This window comes from Styela clava, chromosome 12 (assembly GCF_964204865.1).
Source record: "Styela clava chromosome 12, kaStyClav1.hap1.2, whole genome shotgun sequence".
Taxonomy (NCBI): domain Eukaryota; kingdom Metazoa; phylum Chordata; class Ascidiacea; order Stolidobranchia; family Styelidae; genus Styela; species Styela clava.
In genome coordinates, this window is record NC_135261.1 from 6,146,591 (window position 1) to 6,165,083 (window position 18,493).

The 18,493-nt window shown below is 34.7% G+C and overlaps 2 protein-coding genes across 2 annotated transcripts in view; one reads left to right on the forward strand and one right to left on the reverse strand.

The window, feature by feature from the left end:
* The window catches only part of LOC120329268 (mitogen-activated protein kinase kinase kinase kinase 3-like), a 362,445-nt gene that overhangs the window by 325,620 nt on the left and 18,332 nt on the right, over positions 1-18,493 (forward strand). The gene's annotated exons all lie outside the window — the stretch shown is intronic.
* Positions 1-18,493, reverse strand: part of LOC120330499 (titin-like) — a 281,688-nt gene that overhangs the window by 91,174 nt on the left and 172,021 nt on the right. The window contains exons 160-210 of the mRNA XM_078118750.1: positions 18,274-18,415; positions 17,824-17,990; positions 17,374-17,685; positions 16,908-17,201; positions 16,497-16,648; positions 16,092-16,341; positions 15,639-15,836; positions 15,164-15,363; positions 14,838-14,952; positions 14,388-14,590; positions 13,770-14,074; positions 13,362-13,476; positions 12,700-12,905; positions 12,174-12,411; positions 11,818-11,953; positions 11,519-11,706; positions 11,207-11,321; positions 10,923-11,110; positions 10,572-10,686; positions 10,224-10,363; positions 9,713-9,842; positions 9,508-9,628; positions 9,044-9,222; positions 8,843-8,973; positions 8,518-8,686; positions 8,210-8,382; positions 7,889-8,012; positions 7,586-7,728; positions 7,269-7,425; positions 6,857-7,041; positions 6,201-6,615; positions 5,874-6,047; positions 5,556-5,686; positions 5,314-5,463; positions 5,092-5,215; positions 4,819-4,978; positions 4,596-4,735; positions 4,287-4,457; positions 4,086-4,202; positions 3,765-3,948; positions 3,527-3,639; positions 3,038-3,240; positions 2,686-2,931; positions 2,346-2,526; positions 2,091-2,197; positions 1,663-1,840; positions 1,436-1,587; positions 986-1,302; positions 758-909; positions 505-643; positions 184-320 (exon numbers count right to left, since the gene is read on the reverse strand). Coding sequence (XP_077974876.1) covers positions 184-320; positions 505-643; positions 758-909; positions 986-1,302; positions 1,436-1,587; positions 1,663-1,840; positions 2,091-2,197; positions 2,346-2,526; positions 2,686-2,931; positions 3,038-3,240; positions 3,527-3,639; positions 3,765-3,948; positions 4,086-4,202; positions 4,287-4,457; positions 4,596-4,735; positions 4,819-4,978; positions 5,092-5,215; positions 5,314-5,463; positions 5,556-5,686; positions 5,874-6,047; positions 6,201-6,615; positions 6,857-7,041; positions 7,269-7,425; positions 7,586-7,728; positions 7,889-8,012; positions 8,210-8,382; positions 8,518-8,686; positions 8,843-8,973; positions 9,044-9,222; positions 9,508-9,628; positions 9,713-9,842; positions 10,224-10,363; positions 10,572-10,686; positions 10,923-11,110; positions 11,207-11,321; positions 11,519-11,706; positions 11,818-11,953; positions 12,174-12,411; positions 12,700-12,905; positions 13,362-13,476; positions 13,770-14,074; positions 14,388-14,590; positions 14,838-14,952; positions 15,164-15,363; positions 15,639-15,836; positions 16,092-16,341; positions 16,497-16,648; positions 16,908-17,201; positions 17,374-17,685; positions 17,824-17,990; positions 18,274-18,415 — 8,982 coding nt within the window. The remainder of the gene's footprint in view (positions 1-183; positions 321-504; positions 644-757; positions 910-985; positions 1,303-1,435; positions 1,588-1,662; positions 1,841-2,090; positions 2,198-2,345; positions 2,527-2,685; positions 2,932-3,037; positions 3,241-3,526; positions 3,640-3,764; positions 3,949-4,085; positions 4,203-4,286; positions 4,458-4,595; positions 4,736-4,818; positions 4,979-5,091; positions 5,216-5,313; positions 5,464-5,555; positions 5,687-5,873; positions 6,048-6,200; positions 6,616-6,856; positions 7,042-7,268; positions 7,426-7,585; positions 7,729-7,888; positions 8,013-8,209; positions 8,383-8,517; positions 8,687-8,842; positions 8,974-9,043; positions 9,223-9,507; positions 9,629-9,712; positions 9,843-10,223; positions 10,364-10,571; positions 10,687-10,922; positions 11,111-11,206; positions 11,322-11,518; positions 11,707-11,817; positions 11,954-12,173; positions 12,412-12,699; positions 12,906-13,361; positions 13,477-13,769; positions 14,075-14,387; positions 14,591-14,837; positions 14,953-15,163; positions 15,364-15,638; positions 15,837-16,091; positions 16,342-16,496; positions 16,649-16,907; positions 17,202-17,373; positions 17,686-17,823; positions 17,991-18,273; positions 18,416-18,493) is intronic.

Below are 18,493 nucleotides of genomic sequence, written 5' to 3' on the forward strand. Positions count from 1 at the left end.
TTCATATCAAATCAATATATTTATTCCTGACTAAGGCCTGACATACACAAAAAGATTTCTTGTTTTATTGCAATTAGGCTAAATTACTGTTTGTTTTACTGTATCAAAATACATATCAAAAGTATGTATAATTTCTGAACATTTAATAAGAATTAGTTTTAAGAGATGTTTGAAATCTCTTACCAAGAATATTGACTTTGATGTTCTTTGATGCCTGTCCGGCTTCATTCTTTGCAATAACTTGGTAGACACCACAGTCCTCTCGAGTAGCATTTGTGATTATCAGATTGGATGTTGCATCAGATGTGTGGACCGACAGTCTGTAGAAATATTGTAAGTATGGTACTTATTTAACTAAGTCCGTATTAAAATGAGTGTCACCCGATTTTTATGGATTTTGCTTTGTTTTGATAAAATCATTTTATTGAATTCTCATAACGCCAATGTACAAATAACTGGAGTTCAAATTCTTTAAAAGATTTCTAATCATGAGATCATTCTTACCTGTCTGTAGGTTCAAGTTTCTGTTCATTCAAGATCCATGTGATTTCAGGCGTAGGTTTACCTTTGTATTTGGCAAACAAATCAATAGTTGAACCAACTTCAAGTTCTTTGAATTCCACGGCATCAACAGTTGGAAACACTAAAGAAGTTTAAACAAATATAGAATAAGAATCATTATGAATGTACGAGTCATTAATTACAGCTAAATCCCAAATTACAGTGAAAAATATAACCAATGATCCAGATTCCTTACCTATTTCATCTTTGCATTGGATTGGTCCGACCGTATTAGAAGGCCTGCTAGTTCCAGCTTCATTTGCTGCAATGACTCTGAATGTTGGAGTGTCTTTATCGGCAAGTCCAGTAACGATGTGTGTTGTTTGCATAACATCTTCTTTGTTACATCTGCAACAAATTGTACATTTTAAAGAAAAGTACGTCAAGTTAAAAGCTCACAAAAATTTTGCGTAGGTATACGAACCTTATCCACTTGTCCACCATTTTGCCATCTACCTCCTCTTGTGTGAGTCTCTCGATGATGTATGTTTTCAATGGCAAGTTTCCAAAAGATTGAGGAACATTCCATTGCAATGACACACTTGTGGCACTTGCTCCAGTAACTCTGAGGTGGGCTGGCGGATCCGGTGGTGAAACTGGATCTCTGATAAGAGTTGATTCTTTCGTCTCTACAGGTGGTCCTTCACCGATTGCATTCAAAGCACTAACTCGGAAAAAGAATCGTTGTCCTTCAATAAGCTCACTGAGTGTACATTGAGTTCCAGACATGGAAGCATCGACCTGGTATAACAAAAAAGTTTAGATGGATCATGTATTTCAATTAGATATCATAGCGTAATTAAGTTTATTGTTCTGGAACACACTTAAAACTCGATTTCAAAAACAATTATAAAAAGTGATATATTTTACTGACCTTGATCCATGCGCGTCCATCTGCACTGCGTTTTTCAATAATATATTTCTGAATTTTCGAGCCACCATCGTTGGTGGGTGGCTTCCAATTCAGTCTTGCTGATCTTTTAGTCACATGTGATACTGTAAGTTCTTCTGGTGGTCCAGGAGTATCTGAAAATTATTTTTACAGTTAGAATCACTGTTCAGTTCATAAAAGTTGTAAGTAGGAATACAAAACATTAGTACCTTTGACAATGACTTTGCAAAAAGCAGATTTAGTTCCACCGGGATTTTTACATATGATTGTGTATTTTCCACTGTGGTCTCTACCGCATTTAGGAATGGATAAAGTCGACTGTGTTTCTGTGTTTTCAACAAGACAGGTTTCTGTAATTGGTTGCTTCTCATCTTTTTCCCATTTCATCTGCAATAATGAGTTAGTATTTAACTGTTAATTTTTTTTTAGATTGACTATAGTTACTCGATTGTAATTTTTTTAATATATATAATTAATATTGGCAGGAATATTTAACAAAATAAAATTAGGAATAGCATAATTTCTTTCGACGACATCGCAAGTATATTATCAAGCTTTCATTAGATCTAACTTCGTCAGACAAAACTTATAACAAAATAAAATTATATGATTATGTGAAAAATTTATTTAAATTCACCTCAGGAGCTGGTCTGGCTTTTACAAATGCTGTGATTCTACAAGTTGTTCCAGCCTTTACTTCCAAAACGTTCTGGGTTCCAACTTCAAGAGTAATTACTGGAGCCTCTGTATACACAAAATATATTTGTAGACATATCACTACATTACTCTAAATGCTAATTTTAAAAGTTTTAATTTGAATAAGTGTATACTCTTTTTTAAATACCTCAAAAACAATAAATATTTGATGAATATTTCTGGGCTTAGTTCATACCAATTTGATCTTTCACATCAACATCTCTAGAAGCAGAAGAAGGTGGACTTTTTCCAGCTTTATTAACTGCGGATACTCTGAATTGATATTTAAATCCAGTTCGCAGATTTGGAACAGTGACTTCAGTTTTTACGATAAGTTCTTGATCTTCGAACTCTACTTTCTTCCACTCTAAAGAAACCTGAAAAGAATCAAATATTGTTTAGAAAGTATTGCATTCATGAACACAACAGATAAAAGAAAACACTTGAAAGCAGAAGAGATATCAAATCATATACATGGATGAATGAAAAAGGATAATTTTGCTTTGTTAATTTGGTATTCAACTAAATATACATACCTCATCAAGAGCTTCAACAATGTATCCCAATATAGGAGAACCACCATCATGTTTGGGTTTCGTCCACTTCAATGAAACTGTTGTTGCAGTAATGTCAGTAATATCTGGAATGCTTGGTTGACTTGGTGGAAAGACAGGATCCTCTGCAACCACAGGTTCAGAGTCTTCACTGTGTGGTCCAACACCTGCCTTATTAACAGCACTTGCACGGAACTTGTATTCTAGTCCAGATTTAAGCTGTGTTACCTAAAAGAATACGAGAGACATACTCAATGGGTGATTAAACATAGGGCAGACTTTTGAACGGCATACAACACAAATACAGAATATACTTGATAAACTGCAAAATTACCTTGTATGTGCAGTCCCCAGTCAATGGTTTTGAAATTGGAGATCTTGTAACCTTTTTCCACTTTCCAGTTTCATTATCCTTCATTTCAAGCCAATAATTCTCAATTACTGCACCACCATCACTTGTTGGTGCTTTCCATGTCACAACCATTGACGATTTTGTAATTTCAGACACTTCTGGTCTAAATGGTGGTCCTGGAAGATCTAAAATAAAAAGTTGAGTATTTACAAAATTTGTTTCTCATATAACATTAAGATAGTATGAAAATGCATAGCTTTTCAACCATAACTCATTGCAGCTCTAGTTCAATTATTAACTAGAGGTAATTGAAATCACTCTACCTAGAGAAAACTAGAAGCAATGCATTGAAAAATGCACTGAAATGCATTGAAATGAATTCAGATTTGAACCTACTTTCTCCAACATTCAATCATGGTTTTGACAAAGAACATATACACCCTAAGCATGTAGAACAAGTTGTGGACTTACCATATGGATTCTTTGCGATAACAGTTTCAGAGTCACCATATTGACCAACTCCAAATTTATTCTCTGCTGCAATGCGGAATTTGTATCCAGATCCAGTATTTAGCTTTGAAACTCTGGAAAATTCGAACAATTTATGTGAATGAAGCAAATAACAGATAATACAATAAAGTTTATTCAAGGAAATTCATTTTATAGACTTATCGTAATCAACTTCAGATGCAAGACCACAAAAACCTACCTATACTTTGTGTCCAGAACAGAATTTGTGAGTGGAACCCAGTTATTACTAGTTCCTTCACATCTTTCTACAATGTAGTTGAGAATATCGGCACCACCATTGTCTATGGGTGTATCCCAGAGTACAATAAGGTTATCTGCAGTGACTTTGTCAGTTCGCACATTCAATGGAGCGGAGGGAGTATCTGTATAAGAAAGAAGTGCATGTCTGTTGAAGTTTTCAAACAACTGAGTTGAGAAATCAATAAAGTTCCTTGTACAACTTCAATATAACAATAATACAAATCTTTTTTGCATTGCACATTTTAACAAAGATGCTTACCCAATACATCAACATCAATCTTTGCAGTTTTACTTCCAAGTAAATTAGAAGCAGTAACATAAAACATGCCTCTGTCATCACGATTACAATTGGGAATGAGAAGAGAAGCTTCTTTATCTATTAAAAGGGAAATAAAAATGAATCATGGAACTCGTCTGATTTATATAATTTTTGTATTCAATTTGTTGACTAAGAGCCTACCTTTACGTGTAAATTGTATTCTTTCACTTTCTTCAAGAGAAACGTCATCTTTAGTCCATTTTACTCCAGGAGCTGGGACTCCATAGACAGTTGCTGGCAAAAGCATGTTCTCCCCAGCACGTACTTGCAGCATCCCCTTGATTCCAACTTGAAGTGAGATCTCAGGAGCAGCTGTAAACAAAATCAATTTGAATATATATTAATAGTAGTTTTAAGAAAGACCATATGTATCCCCATTTAGGAGATATTGAATATATTATTGCATAATAGAGATATTAAAAGCCCTCTTCAATAACAAATTAAATTTACCATCTGGCTCTTTAGCTTCAGTCAACGGGGTAACAGCAGGCTGGCTTTGTCCTACACTATTAACTGCTTTAACTTGTATCAGGTATTTTGTTCCAGTGGTCAACCCTTCCACAATGTATTTCATGGATTCCATTGGAGTTCTACAAATAGTGAAATAAGTTTATACACAAAATGCAACATCAATCAACACAGTAAAACGACAATTAGTAAAATAGATTCCTACGTGTTGCATTGAATCCATTCTTCAGTGTCTTCGGACTGGTATTCAACGAGATATCCAGTGATTTTTCTTCCACCATCAGTTCGTGGTGGAGCCCATCTGAGTTCAATAGAAGTGTCCTTCTTGTCCACAATTCGAAGACTTTCAGGTCTTCCAGGGACATCTATAAATGAAAAAGATACTCAATGATAATTCTTGTTATAATCGATCCAAAATGTCAATAAATTCCAAGCAAATTTAAGCCAAACATATTTCTAATTATAAAATGAAAATTACCAATGGGATCTTGGCATAGAACGGATGGACATTCAGTCCATGGTCCTTTTCCCATCACATTTTCAGCACAAACTCTGAATGCGTAAGTTGCTCCTTCTAATACCTCGGTCACATCAAGATTGAACTGTAATAGTTAATAAATAAAACAGGTTCAAATATATTTGCAAAATTTGCAAATGTTACAATGGTCAATCTATCTTTTACAAACATGTTCAAATTTACCTTATCTGTGGATCCAACACTACGCCATGCTTTCATTGACATATCGCGCTTCTCAACATGATATTTTTTAACGGGACGTCCACCATCATCTAATGGTGATCTCCATTTTAAAGCAATTGATGATTTGTTAACAGCTCCAGTCTTTAGTTCCTGAGGTTTCAAAAAAAAGTTTGAGTTGAATTAATCCTGCCTAATAAGTTGTAGGTGATATATTTATTTGTCCAAAAGTTAAATATACTCACCACAACTTCCCCTGGAACATCATGTACAATGACAGTGCAAGTTGCAAATTTAGATCCCGATGAATTCTTTGCCGTTACTTTGTATTCTCCCCAGTCTGATCGTTTGCATTTTTTTACTGATACCAAAGAACCTGAAGAACAAAATACAAATTCAACATGGTAAATATACATTTCAGCACCACAATGCATGAATGTGCAAGATTTGAATTTGATCAATGCTACAATAATACCTGAATAGGTGAAATAACATTACCTATTCAGTTCATAGAACATTTATCGGTATTCACAGAGTGTACAGTTGAATTAAAGTGAACCTACCATCTTTGGTCTTCTTTATAAACGCTCTATCAGAAAGTTCTAGCCCCATGTCCTTGCTCCATGATATTTCAGGATATGGACGTCCAGTGACTATGGCAGGTATATCAAATGTTTTTCCTGCGGCTACTGTGATTCCATTGACCGCTGGCTCATCGATGTCAACAGTTGGCGCAACTAAAATATAAAAATTAGGTTTAGAGAGAAAAACTAAATTGCTGTCAAACATACTTTATTATTGAAATTTACTTGAGCTTTTGACTTATTAAATTTTCTATTCAAGGAGACTTAATCATCAGCATTGAATAAATGAGCTTCTGTTGTACTCACTTGTCTTCTCACGAGCTGGTGTTTCAGGTAACTCAACTGGAATGCTTTCACCAGCTCTGTTGCAAGCTTTGATACGCAATGAATACATTCTTCCTTTAGATAAGTGCTCAACGTTGAATGATAGATCGTATAATGTCTTATCATTGCATCTACTCCATGAGCCATCCTCAAGTCTTTGTTCAACAATGTAAGATAGTTTTGAATCACCACCATCAGATTGTGGAACGTCCCAAGCAAGAAGTATAGATTCATCTGTTGTGTCCTCAACACGCACATGCTGTGGTGGTGATGGCTTAGAAACAGGATCCTCGCAAACTTGTGGCTCGCTTGGGGGACTGAATTTGCCCTTACCACAAGCATTTTCAGCACATACACGAAACTGATATGCAACACCCTCTACTATATCAGAAGTAACCTAAAAACATAATAAAATTTTAGACAATATTCCTAAGATGATTCAGAGCAGATGAGACAATATATACAGATCGAATTTGAAATAGATAAAGTACAAATTTTTACTTCAGAATACTTTACCAATGTATCAATGGTAAGCAATCATAATAACTAAAATAAATCTTTTTTTTTTTCAAAACTTGACAAATAGAACAATTTCCTCCTGGAAAATTGTGTGCAGTCATACAAATTGAATTTTGTACCTCGTATGACAATCCACGAATTCTTTCTCTATTTACACGAGACCACTTAGTAGATTTTGTGTCTTTCTTCTCGAGCCAATATCCAATGATAGTGTCACCACCATTGTTTGGTTCTTCCCAGTTCACCGTCATAGATGCTTTTGTCACATCGGTGAGCTCTGGTGCTTCTGGAGCATCAGGGGGATCTGTGAAGTGAATTCAAGAATATTTTCATTCCACTTATACTTTATTTCACCTAATTTATAGGCTGAAAATATATAATGATCTATAATTATATTAATTAACAATTAATCATTCGTATGACTACAAGCATTCATAGTATTCAAAGGGCAGGCGCTTTTTTGTTCATGTTCATGAACACCTGAATCCCATTGCTGGCTGTGAGTTTACAAACTACATGTCAAGTACTCACCGAATGGCATCTTCGCAACATATGGAGCACTTTCAAACCATGGTCCAAGTCCCAATTTATTCTCTGCAGCAGTTCTGAAAACATATTCCTTGTGTTCCACAAGTTTGGTCACTCTCCATTTTGTGTTTGACAGTGTAGTTGAGACGTTATTCCATGCCTGAAAATGCAATATTTATTTTTTATACGTTGGATATCTGATCAATGATTCTGATGTAAGCAATTATGTTACATGCAGGCAATGCAATAACAATGAACAAATAAATGAAAATTCTGTAATTCCACATCTTGGATGTTGTAATCAATTGTTAAATACTCACCTGTTTATTGCTTTCTCTCATTTGTAAAGTATAATTAATGATTTCTGAACCACCATCATCTTTAGGTGCTTTCCATCTCAGAGTCACTGCATCTTTTGTTGAATCTTCAAACGACCAAGGTGGTGTGCACATTGATGGGAAATCTAGGTAAGAACAAAATTTATAATAAGAGAACAGTACTAAACCTTTTATTTTCATATCAAATTTACATATAAACTAGTTAAGTTACGATGTTTAAGATAGAAACCTGACAAGATACAAATATTTTTATAATATCCAGAATTTTGGAAGTAAACTGCTCACCAAGAACAACCACATCAACTGTAGCAGTTGCACTTCCTTGATCATTTTCAGCTATCACAACATATTTGCCTTTGTTTGCTCGAGATGATTTTGCAACAGATAGTTCTGTGTTGTCAGATGAAGTCTGAATAATAAGTTTAACAAATTATAGTAATAAATCTAACTATGCCACTATTGATATTTTATTAGAATATTGACAAATTATACAGGGTATTCAATGCAGTATAGCTTATGAAATATAATGCTCTAATTACTTTTTGGATACTGGACAGATATAAAATTGGTCTGTGTATTGTATGAAAAAATATATATTGTACAAACCCTTATTGTATGTTCCTTGCTTTCTGTAATATTAACTTCTTTTTCATCATGGTGTAACCATTTGATTGTTGGTTTGGGAACGCCAGTGAAGAGAGCAGTCAGAACAATCTTCTTTCCAGCTCTGACTTCAAATCCTTGTTGTATGTGAGAATCAAACTCAATCGTAGGAGCAGCTAAAGTTGAATTTGAAAAAAATAGAATTCATTTTAAATCATAATGCTTATCAAGAAAGATACATGTCTAACTGATCAAGTTCATGGAGATAGCAACAAAACATTTCACAAGAAGGCATGTGCAAGTACACTTACCAAGCGGATCTCTTGCAAGTACTGGTTCATCTGTTTGAGCAAATGGACCTTGACCAGCCTCATTGTGAGCTGATACTCTGTAGTTGTATTCAACATTTGCAGCAAGGTTCTTTACAACGCATGTAAGGGCTTGTTGACTTTTAGCAAAAACAGTCCAATTGTCTGAACCCTATAAGAAGGATATAAATATATAACAGGTAAGAAAGACTTAATTAGTGGTTTCCTTCAGGTTACCCAGTGATTTGTAGTGTATAGGACACCATTTTATATTAAATCAGAATAAAATGATCTGAAGTGTCCATTCTAGTGATTATAAACAACAAACCTTATCTGCAAATTCAACACAATATCCAATAATAGGACTTCCGCCATCGGATTCTGGTTTCTTCCATGTCAGAGTAAGAGATTTGTATGTTGGGTTTGAATGAGAAAATTCTAGCGGAGCGGATGGAGGTACTGAACATAAGATGCATAATTAGATGAGCTGATTGATCAACTAACAGTCTAAATAGTGCTTCATACATACCCATAGGATCTTTTGCTAGAATGTCAGTAGGAAGTTCTACTTGCTTTCCAGCACCGACTTCATTAACAGCACACACTCTGAAGTTGTACTTTTGATTTTTCACAAGATCTGATACTCTGAACGTTGTGCCTTTGATATCCTTGGATACAGGCATCCATGTTCTACGACCTGCTTCACGCCTGAAATGATGAATAAAAAATTAGATTATAGAAGAATTTAAATGTTATTGGGGAGAAAATTTTACTTTGTTGTTTGCATGTAATATTTTTTACTCATTCAGCATCAGTGTAATGCATATTAACGCAAATATTATAAACTACTATACAAAGTTGCATTGGTCTTGAAAGCAAATTGCATGTGTTACAAGTTAATGAGGCAAATACGATAGATATCAAAGTTTGAAACCATTAATATGATTATGTAACATTGTGTAATGTAAGTAGTACTTGAAATGAATAACTTACTTTTCAATGCTGTAATGTGTCACTGGACATCCTCCATCGTCCTGAGGTTCCTGCCAAACCAGTATACAAGAATCTTTACGGATTTCTGTTGCTTCAAAATCTGAGCAAGTGTCAGGAACATCTAGAAATGAAGAATTGTAAAAAATTAAATTTTTGTAATTTGGAACCAGTTTACGAATAAGGAGGAGGATGAGGGCAAACTTACCAATAACTTTGACTTGACAGGAAGCTGAAAAGGTATCAACTCTGTTGATCAGAGTGATTTCATATTTGCCACCATCGTTTCTTGAGCAAGCTGGGATGAATAGAGTTGCAACGCTATCATCGACAGATTCCTATGTAAATAAATGGGAAACAATTAATAAATAATCTTAGCAATAAAGAGGATCGATTGTTGTTGAAAAACCGACAAGGAAAAAGATACTGGCTACACATAAACTTTGGCGTTGAAGGAGCCGCTTGCCCGGAATTTCAATAAAATTAAAAATGACTTGTGACCATCTAAATTTATGTAGCAAGAACTGATATAATTTTTCAACTGCATTAAATTATGAATATAAGAAAATTATATAATATGTTTCAGTGAGTAATAAGTTCAGTTATTGTTTTACTGAGTAACGAGTGTAACCAGCCTTTGTGGAAGGAGATTATCTAGTATACTTAGTCAAGTATTAAGAATTATTTAGTTTTGTCATTTGAAGTAATCAAATACTTACCTTGATACTGTCTTTCAGATCCATATCATTGAACGTCCATGATACAGTAGGAGTTGGGAATCCATCGAACGGAACTCTAAGTCTCATTTTGTTTCCAGCAATCACCAATTCTTCACTATCGAGCTGACAAGTCGGGGCAGCTAAAATTGATATGTTAAAATAAACTTGAGAGATCTTGTAGAGAGATTTATCACCATCGACAGTAAAATAAAAATCCCATGAATCCTTTGACACTTCAAATCCTTGGTGGTAATGTTAGAAAAATATCAAAACTCTTTGTTTACCAACTATATAATGAATGAGAGAAAATCTAGCTGAAATTTTGTTATAAAAACATGAAATAATTACCATCTGGTCTTTGAGCAGTAATGGGTATAGTTTCAGCACTTGCGTCTCCAATACCAGCTGAGTTTGATGCACGAACTCTGAACTGATAGGTACGACCTTCTCTCAAACCAGTGACCTTCATAAAATAAATAAAATCTTGTATTCAACATGAAAAACGAAGTGAAAGATGATAATTGACGACCCATGAACGTGAAAATAATCTGCATATATGTATGAGAAAATTTTCATGTTAACCAAATATTCTAGATGAAAGTTAGTACTTATGTTTTTGACAATATGCAAGCATAGTTTACCTAGAGTGACTAGTTTTACGTATAGCCATATACCATCATTTTTGTCATAAATGCCCACCTCGCCAGTACAATCAGTGAAGGGAGAAACGTTGCATCGAGTCCAGTCATCACTTCCAGCCAGACATCGTTCGATGTAATATCCTTCTATCTTATCTCCTCCGTCCGAAGATGGAAGTTTCCATGATAGCTTCACAGATGTAATAGTTGTAGATACCAAGTCGACATCTTGTGGGGCACTTGGCGTTTCTGATAGTGTAAATACAAATTACAAATATAGGCAAATTAAGGTTTGTGGCAATAGAACGGTAAAATATTGCATATACTGGTAAATATAAATGTTACCAATAGGATCTCTGACTGTAATGTTATCAGTAGGTTCGCTCGGTTCACCAACGCCAGCTTCATTCTCTGCACTGACACGGAATTGTACTTGAGTGTTTTCTTTCACATCAGTAGTCTGTAAGTTCAATATTCAAATAATTTAATATTCACTTATTTATTGACAATATGTATAGGTTATGTAAATATACAATGTAAGAAATAGTTTCATAGATGTTGAGATCCTGTCTACTTAGGCAAAACAAACTATGCCAAAACGTAACCAGCTGTCGTCATATAATCTTGAATTATTAGAAAAAAAAACTTTTTCTTTACCTTAAAATTGCAATCAGCATTATCAGTTTTGCCAACATTTATCCACTTTTTCTTTGGAAGTTCCAGCTTCTCAATGATGTAGCATGTAATCTTAGCTCCACCGTCGAACACAGGTTCTCTCCATGTAAGTGAGACATGTTTCCTTGATATTTCACTTGGTCTGACATTGCGGGGTTGATCTGGTACTTCTAAATATTGAAACAAATATTTGAATGCTGAGCCATGCAAACTATTTACAATGGTACATAATGTAATAACGGAGTTATATATAAGTGGTGTTGTGACAAAGTATAACTTACTGAACATGCACACTGCAGCAATAGGTGAACTTTGAGCCCAACCACTTTGGCCGACAGAGTTAACAGCACAAACTTGGAATTCATATTGTACTTCTTCCTTCAAGTTTTCGACAGTGAATTCTTCAGTTTTTATATCCTGCAAATAAATATTAAGTTAGATGCTTATATTGTACTTGTACACCTTCCAACAGAAAGAAACCCATATTGTCATACATATACTTGTCTCAATATAGCCACATTTTTAATTTACCCAACATGACAAAAGTGGGTTTTAAAGTAATTACACAAGTTAATATAAGAAATATTCGAAATTCAATTTTTTTTTCTTTACTAAGCTATTCTGTACCACAGCATACCTTGGAAACATCTGTCCATGCTTGTCGTCTCAATTCTCTTCTCTGGAGAATATAGTTAGTAATTTCAGCACCTCCATCATTCAATGGTTTTTCCCATCGAAGTTTGATGGTCGTTTTGGTCGTTCCGACAGATTTAAAATCAGTTGGTGGGTCTGGACTCTTTAATTTAGGTTTGCAAATGACGAGATCTGATTCTTCGCTCATTTCTGACTTTCCAGCTCTGTTTTCAGCAAAAACTCTGTAGCAAATATTGGATCATAATGATTAATTAACAACTACAATATGTAACTAATCACTTTTGACAAATAATGCCAAAGAGATGCATGTTAGTAATTAGATTACTAAAATAATGCTGAACGCTAACCTTCTGTGAGTATTGATACTTACAATTTTAAACAAGTATTTAAATAACTAGATCCATCAAGTGAAGTGCACTTATTTAAAATGGTGATGCCAAATACTATCACTTTACTTACATTGTGGTCAATGGTCATAAACACAACTTGAAAACGAAAAGGTAACAAACCTGAAGCAATATTCTAGCTTTAGTGGTATTAAGTCAAGCACTGTGTGTTCACAATCTTTCACTGTGGTTTCCCAAGGAACGAAGTCTCCTTCCCATTCTTCACATCCAACTTCTCGTTTCTTGACCAAAATAACGTAGTTGGTAACTGGGCTTCCACCATCAGTTTCTGGTGCTCGCCAACGAAGGCGGCAAGTGTTCTTTGTTACCTGTTGTATATAATATATATTTAAATGTTTGAAATGAGAAAAAATAACTATTTTTGACCCGCAAAGTCTGAACAAAAAAAAATCCCCCTCCTCCCTCCCAAAAAAACTGTGATCTAATATATGGACAGCGGACACCAATATCGAATTACTTATATGACCACCACAATGCCAGCATCAAATGCCATATAAAAGTGTGCTAGTGAAGTAAAAGCCAGTGAAATTTGGGTGTGGCAATATCAGGTCCTATTGACTCTAAAAAAACAATAGGAGTAATATAGCCTTCTAGTGTGAGTGGGACATATTGAAAATTGACAGATTCATTAGTTCAGCAAAACGGTTACTAGGTATACATCATTTTCAATGAATTCCAATAAGTAGATGAACGAATAGCAGAATAAAGATGTAAACAAAATATCTATTTTGACAACGGGGCATATATGAATACCAAATACTTACGTCCATAATGTTTGGTTTTCCGGGTCTGCTTGGTGGTTTGACGGGATCTAATGCTTTGATTGGTAGACTTGCTTCACTTGGTTTACTTACACCAGCAGTATTCTCAGCAATAACACTATTAGAGAAAAATATCAATATCATCTTCATAATAGTTGATCACTTCAGTAATTATCTCATTGTAGTGAGATGCTGCTACCATATGCATGCACAATCAGACCGTAGCACAAATAAAATGGTTTAACAGTGTATTCAAATCGCTTACATATACAAAGTGCTGTCAATTATTCAGGCACTGTCAATAGCTCTCGAAATATGAAAACTGGGACAAAGCAATGGTTTGAATAAGAAAAATGACTGTTCAACTACAACCATTTTGTCATTCTAACCAATTGACAATAATTCACTTACCGGAAAGAGTATTCTTTTCCTTTAGCCAGTCCGGTAACTTTGTATGACAGTGTTTGTGCATTGAGAGGTTCTTTAGTCAGTTTTACCCAACCTCCAGAAACTCCAGTACGCATTTCAACATAATATCCAGTGATTACACTTCCTCCATCTGAGGAAGGTTCCTTCCATTCCACAGTCATAGAATTCTTGGTAACGTCGCGAATCTCTGGACAATCTGGTGCATTCGGTGGTTCAAATGGGTATTTGGCTTTGACTACTGATGAAATGACAGCATCACCCATTCCAAACTCATTTACAGCAGATACCTAAAAATATAAGAAGTGTTATAAAGAAATTGATAAATACCTATATATGAAGTTTACCATTTGACCTTATGAAACTGTGATCCCAAATTCAAAGTATATAAACTGTAGTACGTTAGTGCAATACACTTGATTAACAGTGTATCCCGTCAGATTGAGCTAAAAACCAAACAGACTGTCTACATGGCAGCCCAACATACCTCCTACAGAAGACTGCTGTTTAAATGGTGATTAAGTTATTACTTAATCCTAATCCTCAATAATCGAATAATTAGAATTTATTTCTTATAAGAAAATTGAGTAATAATATAATTACCTTAAATTCATATTCTCGATTCTCAATGAGTTTTGTAACATCATATTTGGTGATATCTGCTTTTACTTCATCACTGATCTTAGTCCAGATTTTACGTCCAGCTTCACGTCTCTCAACCACATACTTAGTAATCGGAGAACCACCGTCATCAGATGGTGGAGTCCATACCAAAGTACATGTGCTTTTGGTAACATCGTCTACATCTGAAACAGCAAAAATACATTATGTAAATATTAGTTTATGGAAATGCCACAAATTTGAATGTTCAAATGTGTAAATGGATATTGAAATATGATCGGTCTCATTTTTGGTTTGCTATTAGCTAGACGTTTACCAGAAAAAATAATTTGAAATCATGGCCACAATACAAGACTACAGGACTACAATACACAATACAATTGATCATTAAACAATAACAGCATTTGTAATAACAAAGTATATTTGACTTACCAATGCTGTTAGGAGGTCCAGGTTTATCAAGTACTGTGACTGAACATTGTGCGGACGCTTTTCCATGCTGGTTTTGAGCAAAGATGGCATAGTCTCCACAGTCTGTTCGTTTTGTCTGCAAAATTTGAAAGAATAAATTAAATGAAACGTATGATAATGATTTTTCAATGACATGATTTTTAGGATGAATTTTTATCTCACATTTTTGTTGATGTTGAAGTCTCTTTCCCAAATTTTGTCATATTTAATTAAAGATTACTTTGGTAAAAATGCACAATTTAGAAATTCTATGAAATCAACATAAACAATATAAAAAGTTTACTTACCATCAAGAGTCTAAAGATGCTTCCACTACTAGTCTGGTCAATGTGCACATGATCGCTAGGTGCAATTACAGCATTGTTGCAAGTCCATCTAGTTGTTGGTGCCGGTTTTCCAGCAATATTTGCTTCAATGTCGATTGTAGTGCCAGCTTGAACTTTGTAACCCTTCTTAGATGTTTCATCCAATTCAACAGTAGGAGCAGCTGCATCAGAGGATAAATCATAACATAACATCAAAACAATATCATTTATATAAATAAAGCCGTTTAGATACCTGCCTTCTGCTTTTGTTATTATTTTGCTAAAACCTTGAATTTTTAAACATTATTGTGGGATATGATTTAGCATTAAAACATTACCAAATATATATGGGGTCATTATGATACCAGTAGTTTGATTTTATTATTATCTAGACTAAAATACCAAGATTTACATTTTTTTGCATAATTTCAGAACATAATGAGGCATGGAAGCTGACCTTTATCCTCTTGTACTAGGATAGATTCTGTTGAATCACTGGGTTCTCCAGGTCCAGTTGTGTTTACAGCTTTTACTCTGAATAACCAGTAGGTGTCAGTATCCAAGCCTTTGACAATACAACGAGTCTCAGCATCTTTAGTTTGATGATCAGTCACAAATTCAGAATCCACTTCCTTTTTCTTTTCTATGATGTAGCCTAGAATAAAAAATATTATTGAGTGGAAGTCTGAAAGCTAATGGACACAGCACACTGTTGTATCACAATTTGAAGTGAAATTTGAAAATTTACAACTTATGTAATGCAAAACCAACACATTATAACTGATAGGCATGACAAAACGAAGAACCTATATGCATATGGTGTTAAATGAACCTATAAAACAATAAGCTTTATTATATCAATTTTCCAGCGTAGCAACTCAAAATTTCCAGAAAAGGTGTTAAAACTTACTTGTAATTTTAGAACCTCCATCATGTTTAGGAGCAGTCCAGGTCAATGTTACTGAATCCACCTTCACATTAGAATGTGCCAAGTTAGTTGGTGGGCCAGGTGGTTCAAGTGGGTCTTCTGCCAACACTGGTCCAGAAAGCTCCACATATGAGCCCTTGCCATACTTGGTTTCAGCACATACTCTGAAGAAATATTTCTTTCCTTTGCGAAGATCAGCTATGCTGAGTTCATTGACATCAGCATCTGCAACCTGGTTAATAACAAATGTGAATAAATAATAAACAGCAATAATTTTGTACATTCACAGAAGTGTTTTAAATGTTGATTTAATTTGCTGTTCTTCATGTGTCACAGTGTAGAATATAATAAATAAAAGCCTGTAAAAATAAATGATCCTATGCGTACCTTGACCCATGCTTTGCGTCCATCTTCTCTTCTTTCCACACAATAAGAAATTATTTCCGATCCGCCATCTTCAGTTGGAACATCCCATGATAAATAGCATGATGATGATGTGATTTCATCTGCTTTGAAGTTGGCGACTTCACCTGGTTTCGCTAGGAGTTGATTTAGAAATGTTATTGGATGCTGCCTATTTTGATTTAACAGCAATAGAAGTTAACAAGAATAGAAAGTAAACAATGGAGGTTCAATGAGGATGCATGTGTGATAAATGAATTAAAACTAGAAAAAAGAATGAATTTCACTGAAATGTTTCGGACCTGAAAAACACAAAGCATGTTAAGCTCGGCTAGCTAATTTTTTATGTGTAAGTATTCAAATCTGTAAACATTTCGAAACTGATAACTGACTCACCAAATACTGATACATTGAATTCGCATTCAACTTGTCCTTCAGAATTCTGCAGGACTAGTTTATACAGCCCTGTATCTTCAGATCTACTGCTGGAATTGATTTTGAGCGTAGCATAGGTGTTGCCAGTTTCAATGGTTGTTCTGTCATCAGCAGAAAGAACTTTTTCATCGTTGCAACGAATCCACGTAGCAGATGGCACAGGAATTCCAAATATTGTAGATTTCATTTCAATTGCATCAGGTTCAACAACAATAATGTGACGTTGGTCATCACTTATCTCATACTGAGGTGGTTCTGAAAAATGAATTTTAAATTTACTCAAAGAGATTTATAAGTATACTATTCATGGAACTATCAAATATTCACAGAATTGTTTTAAAAATCCAGTTCAATACAACAGTTTCTTTATTGAAAGCATAATAATAATGCATCTTCTGTGTATAAAATGTAAGAAAAAAACACATACTTCTTTTCTCTTCAATGACTATAAATGGAGTCGCATCACTTGCTTCTCCTAATCCAGCTTTGTTGATAGCTTTGACACGGAATGCACATTGCTCATTTTCAATGAGATCAGGAACTGTGCAAGTTTTACAATCTCTTCCATCAACTTTTACAGCTTCCCTCCATAACATTCTGCCATTAGCTTTATCACAGCATTCAATCACATAGCCAGTGATAGGAGAGCCCCCATCATTAGCAGGACAAGCCCATGAAATATCAATACTGGTCTTGGTCTGATTGTCATAAGTAACTTGAAGTGGTTTTGAAGGAGGTTCTAAATGAAAAAAAGATCGGATTTTGGCAAATCAAAGTTGCTAAGAAGTGGAAAGTCACCCTTTTGAGTGCATTTTCCTATTTTAATATAATGAATAATGAGACTAGTTGCATATAGTTATTGCACGAGTGAACTAACCTATTGGATCCTCAACTTTGATCAGTTCTGTAGCCGCACTAGGTTCACTTGCTCCAAATTTATTTTCAGCAATTACTCTGAAATAATACGACTGATCTTCCGCAATTTCTGGGGGTGTGACAACAGTCTTCAATTCAGTGCCTTCTGTAACTGCACAGCATGTCCACCTAAAGTAATACAAAACAATGTAGAAATTCCAATATTAAATGTGAAACTGACGATACCAAACGACAAGCGCACTTGCAATGAATTCATCTTAGAATCAGGATTTAATCATTTGTCAATGGATGGTTGGTATTGGATATCTATTGTTCATTGTTGCTTTACAAAGAAATTGCCAGACCATGATTCAATAGTTAATAATCAAAAATATTGCAATAAACAGAAAACTGTTCGGTACAATTATCACACTGGCAAATCGAATCGAATGCACCTGGTATTAACACTTACGTTAAACTTAGTTTGTTTCTGCACTCAAGTACGTATCTTGAAACAGGTGATCCACCATCAAATGAAGGAGGCAGCCAGGTCACATTTACGTGATCAGCATATATTTCGGAAACGCTCAGCTTCTGAGGTGGTTGAGGGGGTTCTGAATGTAAAAATCATAAGTATCTTAAACAATTGAATTTATGTATCTACAGAACAGAATGCTGAAATAATATACTCT